Source organism: Enoplosus armatus, chromosome 18 (assembly GCF_043641665.1).
Source record: "Enoplosus armatus isolate fEnoArm2 chromosome 18, fEnoArm2.hap1, whole genome shotgun sequence".
Lineage (NCBI taxonomy): Eukaryota > Metazoa > Chordata > Actinopteri > Centrarchiformes > Enoplosidae > Enoplosus > Enoplosus armatus.
This window is the reverse complement of record NC_092197.1, coordinates 4,162,684-4,178,390: the sequence shown is the minus strand read 5'-3', so window position 1 is coordinate 4,178,390 and position 15,707 is coordinate 4,162,684. Positions and strand designations below refer to the sequence as shown.

General features: G+C 42.9%; 1 protein-coding gene across 3 annotated transcripts in view; it reads left to right on the top strand.

Annotated features, from left to right (window-relative positions):
* The window catches only part of LOC139301017 (electrogenic sodium bicarbonate cotransporter 1-like), a 28,541-nt gene that overhangs the window by 8,303 nt on the left and 4,531 nt on the right, over positions 1-15,707 (top strand). For all 3 annotated transcript variants that reach the window (XM_070924256.1, XM_070924257.1, XM_070924259.1), the window contains exons 4-20: positions 2,059-2,191; positions 3,642-3,802; positions 3,902-4,081; positions 4,887-4,963; positions 5,900-6,057; positions 6,170-6,257; positions 7,843-7,997; positions 8,566-8,682; positions 8,787-8,961; positions 10,590-10,723; positions 11,646-11,908; positions 12,418-12,470; positions 12,581-12,766; positions 13,434-13,547; positions 14,108-14,269; positions 14,676-14,854; positions 15,462-15,534. In XM_070924256.1, the coding sequence (XP_070780357.1) occupies positions 2,059-2,191; positions 3,642-3,802; positions 3,902-4,081; positions 4,887-4,963; positions 5,900-6,057; positions 6,170-6,257; positions 7,843-7,997; positions 8,566-8,682; positions 8,787-8,961; positions 10,590-10,723; positions 11,646-11,908; positions 12,418-12,470; positions 12,581-12,766; positions 13,434-13,547; positions 14,108-14,269; positions 14,676-14,854; positions 15,462-15,534 (2,408 nt within the window). The remainder of the gene's footprint in view (positions 1-2,058; positions 2,192-3,641; positions 3,803-3,901; positions 4,082-4,886; positions 4,964-5,899; positions 6,058-6,169; positions 6,258-7,842; positions 7,998-8,565; positions 8,683-8,786; positions 8,962-10,589; positions 10,724-11,645; positions 11,909-12,417; positions 12,471-12,580; positions 12,767-13,433; positions 13,548-14,107; positions 14,270-14,675; positions 14,855-15,461; positions 15,535-15,707) is intronic.

The following is a 15,707-nucleotide window of genomic DNA, read 5'->3' as shown; positions in this document are numbered from 1 at the left end:
CAGGCTTTAAATCAGCCGAGGGGGGGGGTTAAAGTGAGCACAGAACTGAATCGTGGTTCACTTTAAACACAACAGACACAGACTTGTACTTCTTTCTCATCCCACTGTATCTCTGTTGAAGATCTGAACAGTAAACAGTCTTGTATGGTTGAATGAGAGGGCAGAACCATCTGTATGATGAGGCCACAGCCACTGTTGGGATAAACATTTTTCTGCAGTTGAGCAGTAAACCACATCAGTGACCCCCTGCAAAGATCTTCATATTACATTTCTTTGCCCTTTGCCCTTTTTTTTATTTGTAGCCTCTTGCTGACTTGCCTTTACCCTTTTACTGTCCCTGTTAACTCTTCTGCTTTCACCACTAGCTCACTGTGAGTAATTGAAGTGCATTATGATATCTGCATTGGCATGTGTCCTTAGGTTTCAAATTATGTTTTTAGAGTTCCCTGAAAGCAGCAAATGTCAAGGTAGTGGGGAGGGTGTGTGCTATAGCGGTACATAAACATGCATTTGAGATAATAGCCAGAGAGCTTGATGTCTGTGTAGCGTTCAGGATGACATGTGCCAGACGACAAAAGCCCCAATTCAAAACACACACACACACACACACTGCAGTGCATACAGAGCCCTCCACTTGTTGGATTTTCCGCTGTTTTGCCCTCCATCTAAATCCCCGTAATCCTGTTGACTCTGGCCGACCCTGTGGTGCTGTCCACTTAAAAGTTGTGTGTAACCACAACAAAGGCCTGGTTTTCATTCATAACACCGGTTGTGAGACGTGCGTAAGAGGCGAGCGGTGTTGTGTACACCATGTGGCGTCAACAAGCGCCGCGTTTAAAAGTCAGGTTCAGTTAGTCAGCCAGCGAAAAGGACAGCAGACGGCAGCCCTGTGGCCGTGACGTTGGTGTGTGTGCACTGCACCATAATGTTGATATACAGGATGGGGAGACACCAAGTGTTCCGTATCCTTACGCTGTTTCCAAGACATTGATCTTGACCTTCATGTAGCTTAACATTAGATTTTCTCGCTACAGTAGAACAGTTCCAACTGTACTATTTTTAAAAGCAACCGTCCTAAATTAAGCTTGGGTGCGCTGAGTCAGGATTAAAAGGTTACAGGCACTGTTACGTTGTCGAGGTATCCACCTGTAGAATCCTGACCGGTGCAGCACATCAAGAGAAAGCGACGTAAATAGCTTCTTGTGACTTAATCTCCACTTTGTCTCATCACTTCACAGTTGCACAACTTTCCTAGAAGTGATAACAAGAATAAGTACATCTTCTTACAATGGATATAAAACATTTGGACTCTCCCTATTTTTGCATAACTGGGACTACTGGTTTGTGCCGAATTTCTGAAGAGGGGGGTGAACATGCACTGCAGCTGTCAAAGATGACAAAGATCCTGTCACACCTTTCTCAGAAGGAAGTAAAAGTTACATGCTAGGGAAAGTTCTTCCTCATGAGGGTCTATTGTCAAAGGTCTTCCTTCCTTCCATCATTCCTCTAGACTATAAAATTCCCTGTTATTACTCTGCGAGTGAGATTGGAGATGATGTGTAAGTATTTGACTTCCATGGACTTACTTGCAGAGGGGATGAGTCTCTTATGGAACACTACTTATTAAACCAAAATTGTATGAAAATATAGCTGCGTGAAGCCAGACTGTATCTCATCTGCTCAGTTTTTGCCACCACATTGAAGTTTACGGGAAAACACCCGTGTTCACATTTTGTGTTTGATTGTAACAGATATGTGTCAGAGCAATTAGGGAATCGGGGAGTGTTTACACAAGGATGTGACTTCATGAACAGCTATTTAAGCTATGTGTAATACCTAAGATCTGCAGCTGCATAGTCTTTCTTACCTCAGGTAAATTCATGCACAGCAGTCACGTATACTCCATAGTAATCATGCTTTATCAACTTCAGTAACTAGACCTTAGCGTTAGTATAACAGCCAGATGGCTGGAATCTTTGACAGTCTGGGTTTCTTGTGTATCAAAGTCGGGCAGGATTTATTCGTTGGTCCCTAAGTTGCTTCTTTCTCCCCCCACAGTTTCTCCAGCTGAGAGGATCAGGTTTATCCTGGGAGAGGAGGACGATGGTCCCCCGCCTCCTCAGCTCTTCACCGAGCTGGACGAACTGCTGGCTGTGGACGGGCAGGAGATGGAGTGGAAGGAGACAGCCAGGTGAGCATGCTGAGCCCAATGTCTTTTAAGCCAGGCATGCAATCTGTCACCCCCCCCCCCCCCCCCCGCCCCCTTTTTGTTTGTTTTTTTTACATTAAGAGCCATGGGCAGTGTAGTCAAATATGTCCTGCTTCACAATCCTGGTGCAGTCAGCGGAACACAAACCCTTTATGAATAAAAGTGTTGTGTGTGTGTAGGGAAATAGGCCGTATTCCAGTGAACTCCAGTCTACGCTTATCTGATTGAGATCTGTAGTACCTGCTCTGTGGGACCAGGAAGAGGCAGAAACTCCCACATGGTCAGAGCAAGACGTAATGTTCCGGTTAGCTCTGGAGCACATGGGGTTTGGGGCATCTAAATGTGGAGATCATTGTTTAATGGTTTCCTATGTTTAATGTGAATGTCAAATGGGGCTTTTACATAGTTCTGTAAAGTCCACATGTGACATGTTTGTCTTTTTATTCATTGTGACATCAGAGTTTTAGTATTGCAGTTGAAAAAGTCAAATGTTCTGTCAGTAAAAGTCTCATCTGGGTCTGAGGGATACAGTTATGCCACAGATAAGCTAGCAAGTAGGGCAAAGACACAGTCATGCAATATTTTGGCAAGAAGGACAATGAGTAAAAAAGAGACATTTTCTATTGTAAGCATCTCAAGAATGATCGTGATAAGCATTTCTTTTTTTTATTACTAGTACTTTTAATTCTTGTTTTGGGAAGGGGAAGCGGGGGGGTTACATGAAAGGGAAGATAAATGAACTCCTTGAGGTTGACGGTGTCTCCATGGTTAGGCTCCTCTCCCAGTAAGATGGCTGGTCACAGGCGTGTGGACCACAGCCAGAGGGACACTCTACCCTCAGAGGAAACCCCATCCTCGGGCCTCAGGAGAAAGGCTCTTTTGTAGTGGTGACATGTGAGGCATTATTAATAAAAAAGAATCCTTGTCCTTAGCCTTACCTTCAAGACTAAGCTCATCCGTGGTTGTAACAAAGTCTTGTTTCTCAGGTTAAGCCATGTGTGGTCTGAAAGTAAAATAAAAAAGACTGTTGAGTTTCCAGCAGACCATGTATTTTCTCAAGTCTAGTGATTTATTTTTTATTTCTACGCTGTCCTGCATCCCCTATTCTTGCCTTGTGAACTGTGACCAATTCAAAACACTGTGGGGTTGTTTTGTAAAGAAAAGAGATCCCATCTTGTCTCCTTTTGTTTGTAGCCCGTATTTGTTCATAAACTTATAAAGCCACTGTTATGTACTTTTATTTATATTTTGCAGTGACCTTTACCTGCAGGAACCTATTGGGGAGAGAGAGGGAGAGAAAAGACAATTATACATACTCTGGCATCTGGACTTTTTCAGGAACGCCAAGTTTATAGTCAAGGTTGAGTCCAGTACTGTAAATACATCTCAACACTCTCCCTACTTCCGTGTCTTTTGTCCTCCCGGCGTCCAGGTGGATCAAGTTTGAGGAGAAGGTGGAGAAGGGTGGCGAGCGCTGGAGTAAGCCTCATGTGGCCACGCTGTCCTTGCACAGCTTGATGGAGCTCAAAACGTTAATCGAGAAGGGCACCATCATGCTGGACCTGGAGGCCTCCACGCTGCCACAGGTTGTCGGTAAGTTGGGTGGACCGCAATACCAGCACGCCTGTCCTTGAAGGTTCTGAAGAACCTGAGAGCGACTCAATCTTGACCTTCAATCTGTCCCTCTAACAGAGATGATCACCGACAGCCAGATTGAGAGTGGTCAGTTGAAGGCGGACCTGAAGGAGAAGGTCATGTACACGCTGCTACGGAAGCATCGCCACCAGACCAAGAAGTCCAACTTGCGATCCCTTGCTGACATTGGCAAGAGTGTGTCCAGCGCAAGTAGGCTGTTCTCCAACCAGGAGAATGGTAATGCAAAACCTTTTTTTTTTTTTTTTTTCTTTATCCCTCTTAACCCAAACAATTCCACTTTTGTCTTCTTATTTCTGATGTGAAATCTTAACACTAACTACTGTTGTAGAATAATACAACATCTCACTTTTCCTTCTTGTCTTTTCTCTGCTTTTCCTTCCCAACCTTGTTTTCCTTGTCTTTTCCTCTCTTTTCCCCCCCTTCTCTTTGGGTCTATGCTGTCTCTGACCTCCTGCATCTGGGGTGGTATAGCACGCAACCCCCTTGATCACCCTGTGCCTTTATTAACCCCGCGAGACTCCGAGGAACCGTGCGAGGTCATGAGGAGCTCCAGCATGGGATACCTCTGTAAGTGAGGTCACAGCACTCCTACTGAAAGCAGCATTGCTGAAACATACTCCCATGAAAAAAATATATATTTGGCAACAGAAAGCTAAAATGTTGTAGACTCTGATCTCTAACATTGTAACAGTGGAGGAGTAAATGGACCGTATCAGTTTACGTTCTCACTCATTCACCAATAGTTCCCTAAGGTTATTTTTTGCTGATGCATATTAGCAGTGGACCTAAGACGGCCATGTATCCCAGCTCTCCTCTGCCTGGAGCGCCTGAATGAATGACCATCTGGCATTAGTCCTAAAGCTTAAGCCTTGCCACATTTAGCTAGGTCCTGAGTTTTCTGGCTTCTCTTCGTGTACTTTCCTGGTGCCTTTTTTTTTTTTTTCTTTTCTTGGATTCGTCCTCCACCTCGGCCAAAAATGTCTGAAGCTTTTGATCCTAACAGCGTCTTACCTCTCTGCAGGTAGCCCGACTACCACCCATCGAAACCTCACCTCCAACAGCCTGAGTGACTTCTCTGACAAACCAGAGAAGGATCAGGTAATGTGTTTGTAATGTGTCTCTCTTATTGCATAGAGAAGTTATGCAGCCTGATAGAGGATACTTAAGGTCTCCATTCACAGAGCAGCACTATGCAGGGTCATGTGTTGGGCTGTGTGTATGCATGAGCTTGTGAGCCACATACTGATAGATAAGACCCCTTGCTCTCTCTCCCTCCCTCTCTGCCATGTGCAACAAAAGCCCACTGTTTCCTGTCTTTGCATGTGTGGATGATAGAAACTCAAACAACCGTTTCTCTCACTGTCATGACTCATGACGGAGTGGCCGACTGTAATTTGGCTGTGTGGTCTGCAGATACACCACACATAGATAAAAGATCACAGTTAAAGCGTAACAGCTGGAATTACGCTCCAGCAACAGTTGATGAATCTGTAGATTTGTCAAAATGGTCTGGCCTTTGACATAATGCCAAGGCCTTAGTTAATCATCTCCCTGCAAGTGAGTTTTTTTCTTTCATCCACAATTTACGTGTATATTCTCTTTGCTAAATCCAAAATGAGCACAGTGTATTTGCATGTCAGTTTAGTGTTCGACTGTAGATGCAGTTTCATACACTGTTAAGTGCGTGTGTATTAGGTGGCATAAAGTCAAGCTGCTGTTCAGCACATAATTCTAGGAAAGGGTGGGTACTACCTGTTCTTACGTGCGTATAGAGAGACAGTATAAACACCATGTCAGTCTCCGGCTTGTTACAACCGTATTTTAATCACCACATTTATTTAAAAGGTCACATCTATCATTGATCACACAGCATGTGACAGAGAAGGGGAGTTTGTGTGTGCATGATCTCCTTCTTATCTCTGTATCTTGTAACCGATCATTTGCATTAATTGTTTTAATGCTCCGTGACATTTTTCATTGGCTGACTTTTGTCCTTTCTTTCCCTCCTCTGCTCTGCTCTCTCTGTCCTAACAGCTGAAGAATAAGTTCATGAAAAAGTTGCCCCGCGATGCAGAGGCATCAAACGTGCTGGTAGGAGAGGTGGACTTCCTGGAAACGCCCTTTGTGGCGTTTGTTCGTCTGCAGCAGGCTGTCATGCTGGGGGCTCTAACCGAGGTCCCTGTGCCCACAAGGTAGAGCGCATAACTGAAAAATAAATACCATTGCTTATGTTGAAGTTGCAGATTTGACCGACGACCTTGAAACAATCAGATTCTAACATCTCATTTCCTTGTTGTTACTTAGATTTCTCTTTGTCCTGCTGGGCCCCAAGGGTAAAGCAAAGTCCTATCATGAAATTGGAAGAGCCATTGCCACCCTGATGTCAGACGAGGTACTTTATTACTATGTGAATTTCATATTTGTCAGTATACTTTCAATGTCTTTTAATATTCTCTCTTGAGAGATTGGTTTTGATGCGAGGTAGCTGTACGTATTAAGGAATTATCTTAACGTTGGGTGCCATGTGTTTCTAAACTTCCTTTTTTGTGCTTCAAGCTTTGTAACAACAATTAATTGAGTTTTGTTTGTTTTAATTGGTTTTGTTTTGAACTGTAAAGCAACACAACAGATGCAAAGCACTAAACTGATCCTTGCTGCTCTAACGCAATAGATCTCATCCGCTTTAAGCTCTGATTGGACCGATTAAGCCCTGATTGGTTGTGAAGCTGAGATAATGGCATCATGAGATCTCTTTTGGATTGAGGTGGCCTGACAGTGAAAACCATTAAGGTTCCTTATCTCTCCATTCTGCATAATGCAGTTTATTAGTCATTCATTTACTACCTGTAGACAGTCGTAGTGAAGCCATGCTAGCGGCTCTGTGAGGTCGTACTTGGGCACAGCGGTGCTTTGAGCTAAATGCTAACGTCAGCATGCTAATAGGTTGACAATGACAATGCTAACATGCTGATTTTTTTTTTTTTTAGCAGGTGTCTGTGTCATGTTTACCATATTAACCATCTTAGTTTAGTGTGTTAGCATGCTAACATTTGCTGACACTAGAAGAAAAGTTAAGGGATCACCAGAGTCAGTCGGACTCATCTTCTGGGGACCAACAATGTCTGTACAAAATGTCATGTCAGTCCATTCAATATGATCAGTGGTGGACTGACGCCACACCGTTTAGCATAGCTAAAAGATGACATTTTTGTCAGTATTTATAAAGTCCAGTTGCACTGATTAACTAGTGTAAGAGGGCTGTCCACCTACACCTTCTGCAGCACTTGTCCTCTTGCCAAACCCCTCAGCTCTCTGGATATTACTGTGTTAATCATCACAGCAGTTTGCCTGGCCAGTCTTATAGCTTAATTGTTAAGCTGTGTGTTGAAGTTGTGGGTTGTGTTGTTGGTTTCTCTTTATTATATATATATATATATATATATATATATATATATATATATATATATATATATATATATATATATATATATATATATATATATATATATATATATATATTTACATCACTTCTCCTGACTTAACCTCTTCGTGTTGTCAGGAATGTTAACAGACAGCTCACAATGTTCTTAACCCTGAGAGCAAATTCCCACAGGGCTCAGCTCTTCCCAGTATATCTCGTATGTCAACACGGCAGGGTAGGAAGTGTTTTTCCAGGATTTCCTCAAGTTAAACTTTACCCTCCCAGCTCTCTTGTGACAGCTGTGTCACAGGTTTATCAGATGTTTGTGTTTTTGCGTCATCAGCCCTACGCTGCCCAGTAGTACTCAACGGCTTGTCCCTGTCGCCCCGGGGTGCACACACACACACACACACACACAATGACTCATTATTTGTGTACATTGAGTTTAGAATATTTTGTGTTTTTTCTCTCAAGCCGTGTTTAAATAATTGAAGGACATCATAGATTATTGACTTGCTGATTACTAATAGATTGGTTATGTTTGTTTTACTGGCAGGTATTCCATGATATTGCCTATAAAGCAAAGCACAGGCAGGACCTGCTGGCTGGTATCGATGAGTTCCTGGATGAGGTCATCGTCCTGCCCCCCGGAGAGTGGGACCCTGACATCAGGATAGAGCCACCCAAATCTCTGCCCTCCTCGGACAAGAGGTCTGCTCTAATCCGCACGACCTAATCCAAATGAATGAAGTCATCGCACATAAATCTACCACAAATCTATCTAGTGTGTAACATGAACATATACACCATGAAAGAAGTCAAATATTTACCTAAAGTTTGCTAACATTAGCCACGGTGAGCTACATGTGAGGCTGTAGCAGCAAAGTGTATTGAGTTGAGCGAGGCAGCATTTTATTGCTTATAAATGTAACTTTTCATTCATAAAAAGAAGTGTGTCTTTCTCTTTTAATCAAATGTCAATAATGTCAGCGATAACTAAATCACACAAAATGTAGACTGGGCATAGTTACTATATCATGTGGTGTACATGTGTCTCAAAGTTCAGAACAATTCTCTCTGTATTACACTCAAATTGATCTGTTAGGCTTGTATGGCATAATTGGAAATGGCCGTCTACTCAGGAAAATAATCAAATGGTTTCTTGTTTTCAAGATTTGATTTGACCCCACTCATTTTTTTGTTGTTTGGGTGGACTGCAACGCAGAATGCTTGCTTTTTATTGAGAAATGTGACTGTTTGTTTATCTTCTGTGTTAAAGGAAGAACATGTATGCTGGATTAGAAGCACCTCAGATGAATGGCGACACTCCCCACGATGCGGGACATGGAGGGGGAGGAGGACACCAGGTTGGAGAGGAGCTTCAGCGCACTAGAAAGTAATTGGGACACTTTCGTAAATAAAATGATTGTAGATAGAAGAAATCATAATATCATCCTCAACGGTGTTGCACCTACTAACTTGAATGGTTCTATCTTTAAGGTTTTGTGGAGGTCTTATCCTGGATGTCAAGCGGAAGCTGCCATTTTTTGCCAGTGACTTCTATGATGCACTACATATCCAGTCTCTGTCGACCATCCTGTTCATCTATCTGGGCACGGTCACCAATGCGATCACATTTGGAGGTTTACTTGGTGACGCTACAGAAAACATGCAGGTAACCCCCCACCCCCTTTTTTTTTTTTTTTTTATTGTGGTATTTTGTTTTATTATATCTAGAAAGAGTGAGGTTTGTTTCTGTAGAGATATTGTGGCGCACATTCAAAGACAACGCTCCACACTGCTGACAAAGCAAGTCTCCTGTTAACCTTGAACCAGCTTCACTTCCAAACTCTGGTGTGACTACGGACAAAGTTTTAATTTGGTGTCTAAAAGATGAACACTGACCTAAATCTGACCACTCAAAAAAGGCTGGACCTGAACCCAGATTGATGCACTGACCTAAATAACTCAGTAGTTGTGACTGGATATGTCTAGATGGCCCCTTTTTTTTTTATTTGACTAAAGTTGCCAAAGAATGCAGACCATGTGGTTCTATACTATAATTGCCTTTTTAAATGTCAAATGGGGCATAACCTATAAAAAAAAAAAAGGAATTAATGAGGTAACCTTTTCATTAGACTCTCCCTGGCTCCTAAATGGTTACTACTTTCAAACCCCACACCTCCAGCTTGATACACAAGCTTTCTGTTAAAAGTGTTAAGCTCAAGACAAGATAACCCTGACCCCCCCCCGCCCGTTTTCAGTTATAAATAAACAGTAAATGCAGCACTTCTCCTTTGAGGCAAAAACGATGTACTAAGTTAAAATGAAGCTGCTTGAAGTGTGTTATGTCATCATTTTCAGATAGATTCTAATAATACAGTCCATTGTGTTTTGCAGAAGTGCAATTCTGAGCCTTTACTTTGGTCACACACAGTGTGAAAGTAACTAGATGAAAGAGCTGATAAGCACTGGTAAATTGGCAAAGCTGTAATGTTTCAGTACTAAACGAACGTGTAGTTGCTGATAAGCCATGCTAATTTGGAGCTCAAAGGCTCATTCTCCATCCATCTGTTGTACCTGCTGTTGACAGGACTGCATATGGAAGAATTGTACAATTGTGGTATGATAGGATACACTGCTGCCTCCATCCTAGTGTCCCTGATAGCGGAGTGCATAGAGTTGTCCAGTCAGCAAGGTGCTTGGCTCCCTCCTGGCAAAGAGCTGCATCCTAGCAGAGCTGCAGAGCACCGGCCTCAGGGATTTGCCCAGGCTGTAAATAACCACAGATCCAGATTACTCAGCCACTGTAGCCTCGTCATAGCTGCTTTCCCAATGTCCCCACCTCACACACACACACACACCACCACTTCTCAATCCTCCATCACTCCCCTTTTCTACTCTGAGCACAGCAGAGGGAATCCCTGCCCTCACCTGACCTTCCTCAGCACGTCTCAGAAATACAGCCTACTTGTCAATTACTCATCTATTAGCTGTATCTCTGCAGCATTAGGCATGTCAAATACAGAGTCTGAACAACTGACATGACAGGAAATGAAACAGGCCTGTCCTGATGGGCCAGCCTCGCAGCTGTGTGATGTGTACAGGGAAAACAAAGCTTCCAGCTAAATAAGCAAAATTATAGGTATTGGTGTTTCGAGGCTCAGAAAGAGTTGCAGATATAAAACAGAAGAATATGCAGTCATGCTCAACGCATGGATGTGCTGTCTCATCTCTTCTGTATATTTTCTAGGCCTAACATGAGCTGCGTGTAAAGTCCTGTGTGATTTGTCTGTGTTGCAGGGAGTGTTGGAAAGTTTCCTGGGCACGGCACTGACAGGAGCAGTGTTCTGCCTGCTGGCCGGTCAGCCCCTGACCATCCTCAGCAGCACAGGCCCGGTGCTCGTCTTTGAAAGACTCCTCTTCAACTTCAGCAAGTGAGTAGTTACTGATCAAACTCGTTCAGTAGTATAAGCGAGGGTGAAATGGAGTTCAAAAACAGCAAGCAGCAGCCTGAGAGATATTTATAGATTGTTGTCTATCCCCAAAACACAGATGTTGTTTGTGTTTACAGAGATGCCGGGACTTTTCTTTTTGGGCTTACTGCATATATCTTTCCATGTGTTTTTGCCGTCAACGTCCTGTCCTGATTGACTCAGGGACAAGACCAGCACCACACACATCCTTATGTAGAACCAGATGTAGGAGAAAGTGTAATAAAGTGCCATCAACAAGACATCACCTCCCAGAATGTATTCTGTGACATTTTTAAATATCTGCTAACTTGTTTATTTATTGATGCACATGCAGTGCACCTATTTCACCTCTGTGCAGATTTAACCTGTAATTTAACAATACCTGATAGGTATTAAAGGTTGTTAAATGCTGACATCTCCCTCCTCCTTCCACTGTACTCCCTTCCCCTCCCTGAGGGAGTCTTCTACCATTACCAAACACCACGCTGATTATGTTCCCTTATTAATAATTCACTCTCATTTAATTTTACACTGTGACTGAAGAATGTTGTGGCGTCTGTGTCCTCCCAAATGTTTCCATGCCTCGAGTCGACAGTGACTGAGTCAGTGGCAGCTGCTAGCCTGTCTACAGCTGTTGGATACGTATACCACAGGTGCATGTTTTCCCTGTAGAGAAAAGCCTGCTGACTAACTCTGGTTGCAGGCTTTAAAAACACTTTAAGGAAGTTTAAACTTCACAGAATTCAGGTTAGACAGGAGTGACTGAAAGCACAGTGAATTCTTAGGTGCATTGTAATTGCTCGGAAATAAAATATGGCAGTGTGGGAATACACTTGTACACAATTAACAACTCCCTCTGTGCCAAATGTGCCCTTCTCCTCAGAGACAACGGGTTCGACTACCTTGAGTTCCGGCTGTGGATCGGCCTGTGGTCGGGTATATTCTGTCTGGTGCTGGTCGCCACAGACGCCAGCTTCCTGGTGCAGTACTTCACGCGTTTCACCGAGGAAGGCTTCTCTGCGCTCATCAGCTTCATCTTCATCTACGACGCTTTCAAAAAGATGATAAAGCTGGGCCATCACAACCCGATCAACTCCGAATACGACCCCAACCTCGTCACGCAGTACGACTGCCGCTGCATGCCTGGTACGCGGTCTTCACTTTTGCTGCAGCAGATTCAGAGAAATTGCTGGAATGGCCACATAAAAGTGGTTTCACTGTATCCAGTAACTATCGCAGTATCTGACACCGTCACTCAGTAATCGTGAACCATCCTTTGCCTAAAAACTCCTCTTTGTTGATTGTATCTGGCGCCATCAGCTTTCACTGTCTGGTGATACTGAGATTCTGAACAGTCGTATTTGGTTTTGTCTCTTTTTGGCAGAGATGTTACTATTGTACGTTAAACAAAGCTTTCAACTTACTTTTGCCGTGTTTACAGTGGAGATAACAAATGATACTAGTATGTGTCGGCCCTGTAGATACCACTGTTTACTTTCTCATCAGCCCTATCAGTTTCTGCGTCGCGAGTGACTTGGCAGGATTGTTTGAGAGAGAGAGATGTTGACACAGATCTAAAATGGCAAGTGTGATACTGGAAGTAATAGAAGTATTGTCAGTTTTGATGATTAGATGTCATTGTTTCTTTTTACTAGGCAACTCATCAGAACTCCTTGATTTCTCTGCCTGGACAAACAGTACTGATCTGGTATGTAAATAAGTCTAATGTCCTTGTCTTTGTGACGTTTAGTAGCTTTGATACAGATTTTAAAAACTGTAGCTTTTATTCATTGAACCTCTTTGTCCTTGTCTCTCCAGCCAGTGAATGGCACCTGGGCGTCCATGACCAGGCAGCAGTGTCTGAAGTACGGAGGACAGCTGGTCGGAGAGGCCTGTGGCTACGTGCCTGACATCACCCTGATGTCCTTCATCTTGTTCTTTGGGACTTACACCTGCTCCATGGCACTGAAGTCGTTCAAGACGAGCCGCTTCTTCCCCACCACAGTGAGTGATGGCACCCACCAATGTGTGTGTGTGTGTTGTGTGTGTGTTGTGACCAAACAGTTAAAAGGCCAATTCCGTGTTTGCTCAACAAGCTCAAGTGTCAATGTGGGATGGTCATATTTCACATTATGCAGTGTTTGATCCAAAGAAGGCACAAGGCTTAAGCTCAGATCCATGAATTATTGCTTCTTAATTTTACATTTTGCTTTGAGCTAAATGCTAATGTCAACATGCTAACACACTCACATAGACAATGCTAAACATGCTGATGTTAAGCGGGTATGATGACCATGCTCACCATCTTAGGTTAGCAGCATGCTAACATTTGCTAATTAGCACAAACGCATATATCTGAGGCTGATGGGAATGTCATTGTTTTTTCACGTATTTGGTCAAAAACCAAAGTTTGATCATCTCTTTCTCAGCCTCTGGTCTGGTTTGAAACCTGTGATTGATTATTAGAAACTAAATGGTCAACTACTGTGTTTACTTTCTATAAACATAATTGCACACACTCTGCAAGGTAATAATATCCACCAGTGTTTTGTTTATCTACAAACATGTTTGTTTAACATTCTTTGTCAAACACACAAGGAAAAATGTCACTAGAGCCAGTAGTTGTACTGTATGAAAAACTCTGTCTAACCTGCTGCAAATGTTCTTCTAGGTGAGGAAACTCATCAGTGACTTTGCGATCATCTTGACCATCCTTCTCTTCTGTGGCGTGGACGCCTTCGTCGGTGTGAACACTCCAAAGCTCATAGTGCCAAGTGAATTCAAGGTACAAACCTCACATGGAAGAAGACAAAAGTGATGCATTTTCACAAAAAACTAGTCACCATTTCATTGTTTTGAGATGAAGCACTAAATGAAAATGGCCAGCCAGGTGCAGCTTCCTCTGATTACACTGATAATGATCCATGTTTCTGCTAGAAAGCTGAAATCCCAGTATAATGCGGTCTTTGTAGTTTTCCCAGTAAGCCTTGTATATTACCTGAAACTAAGGCGCAGTCAGTCTTGGAGATTGCTAAGCTCAAATGTTCCGCAGCTGGTGTTAAGACCACCCCACCTTGACGTAGAGGAAGGGAATGGTGGGGCAGAGGAGCCTGCATCAAATAACAACTTGATTATAGGTGATGTGAGAACACAGAGGATCTTTATAGTTGCAAGCACAGAGCCAGCTTTGTTTGGCTGCAGTCTTAATTCACAGATTTCTGTAATGATGCACCAGTAACTTCAGACTCTGTTCAGTGTTAAGACTTTTCTGAAAGTGTGGAGCAAGCACTTTTTTTTCTGTTCTATTTGAGATGTTATATCTTCCTTCTTGATATTTTCATTTAGCCCACGAGTTCACTGAGGGGCTGGTTTATTCCTCCTTTTGGAGGGAACCCTTGGTGGGTGTACCTGGCAGCCGCACTTCCCGCTCTGCTGGTCACCATTCTGATATTTATGGACCAGCAGATCACTGCTGTGATTGTCAACAGGAAAGAGCACAAACTCAAGGTTGGTTACATTACCTCAAAGTTTTAATCATTTAAAAAAAAATGTAGGATGCAAAAAAAGATAAAACTGTACAGAAAACTACTAAAGATAAAAAGGGCAGTAGCCAGATTTAAGAAATATTAATGGTACCAAGTGCGCATTAATTTATCTGTAAATTGTTTCTCACTGTACGTGAAATGCTCCTTCAAAGCCTTTCAAATGGTGGAGAATTTCTGGTGGGAAACGGTCAAATATAATCATTTATTCTGTATTATATTTGTGTGTAATTGTAGATGATAAACGCCTTCTCATTAAGGTCATTAAAACTATACTGAGTGCCTCTATGGTAGCTATTAGTATACATTTGTGTGCACCTCAAGATCATAAGATTATGATTAGTCTGCTCTTTCCTCACTTCTCTCGTCAGAAAGGGGCAGGGTATCACTTGGACCTCTTCTGGGTGGCCATCCTGATGATTGTCTGCTCTTTCATGGGCCTGCCGTGGTACGTGGCGGCCACTGTCATCTCCATTGCCCACATTGACTCTCTGAAAATGGAGACCCAGACGTCGGCCCCCGGGGAGCAGCCCAAATTCCTGGGTGTGAGGTGAGTTAACGCAGCTGCTGGACAGGGTGTTGACGGCATTTAAGAATTAAATTGTTACGTGAGCAAAAAGTCTCCACTCCTTTCTCTAGTGCCAGGTAGTTAATTACATTTATTTTGGATTCCCAAGCGTAAATAAAGCTGTTAGCAGGTGGCTTGGAGGCAGACTTGTTTTTGGGATCATGGGCTGTAATGCTGTGTGTAAAATCCATACCAAAAGTTGCACAAAAAGTCTCATTTCCACCCCATGATTAACCATAAATGGTCAATGCAGAGCCCTTTTTGGGGGGGTTTTTTGTACACAAAGAAATCATATACATGGAGTTATTCTCCAACTATAAGAGAAGGGGGGGAAAACCAGAAGGAAGTGACCCTACGCTATCAATCAGGAAGGAGAAACAGAAAAAAGAGAGAAAAATATCTTGGACAAGAAAAAGAAAAAATAAATATACATATACTTGTACATCAGTTGTACTTTAGAGAGAACTGAAAAACATCAGTGAAAAGGAAACACGTTTGTGGGCGAGGAGGAGGTCATGACAAATGTTATCTTCTGCCTTTCATGCTCGTGAGGGTTATTGATTCAGTTTGTGTTTTTCCACCAATCCAGGGAGCAAAGAGTCACCGGTATCTTCGTGTTCCTCCTGACGGGACTCTCTGTCTTCATGGCCCCTATCCTCAAGGTAGTGCTTCTTAATTCTTCCACGGAAATATGGATTACTGTCCACCTCTTTTAGGACAAACTCCTGTCACCTCTCTCAAATTCAAAATAATTTCCAGAATCTTTTATTCATCCGATTAGGAACTCCCTTAGTTGAAGTAATGCAATGTGAAATAAGCATGTTCGTCAGGGCTT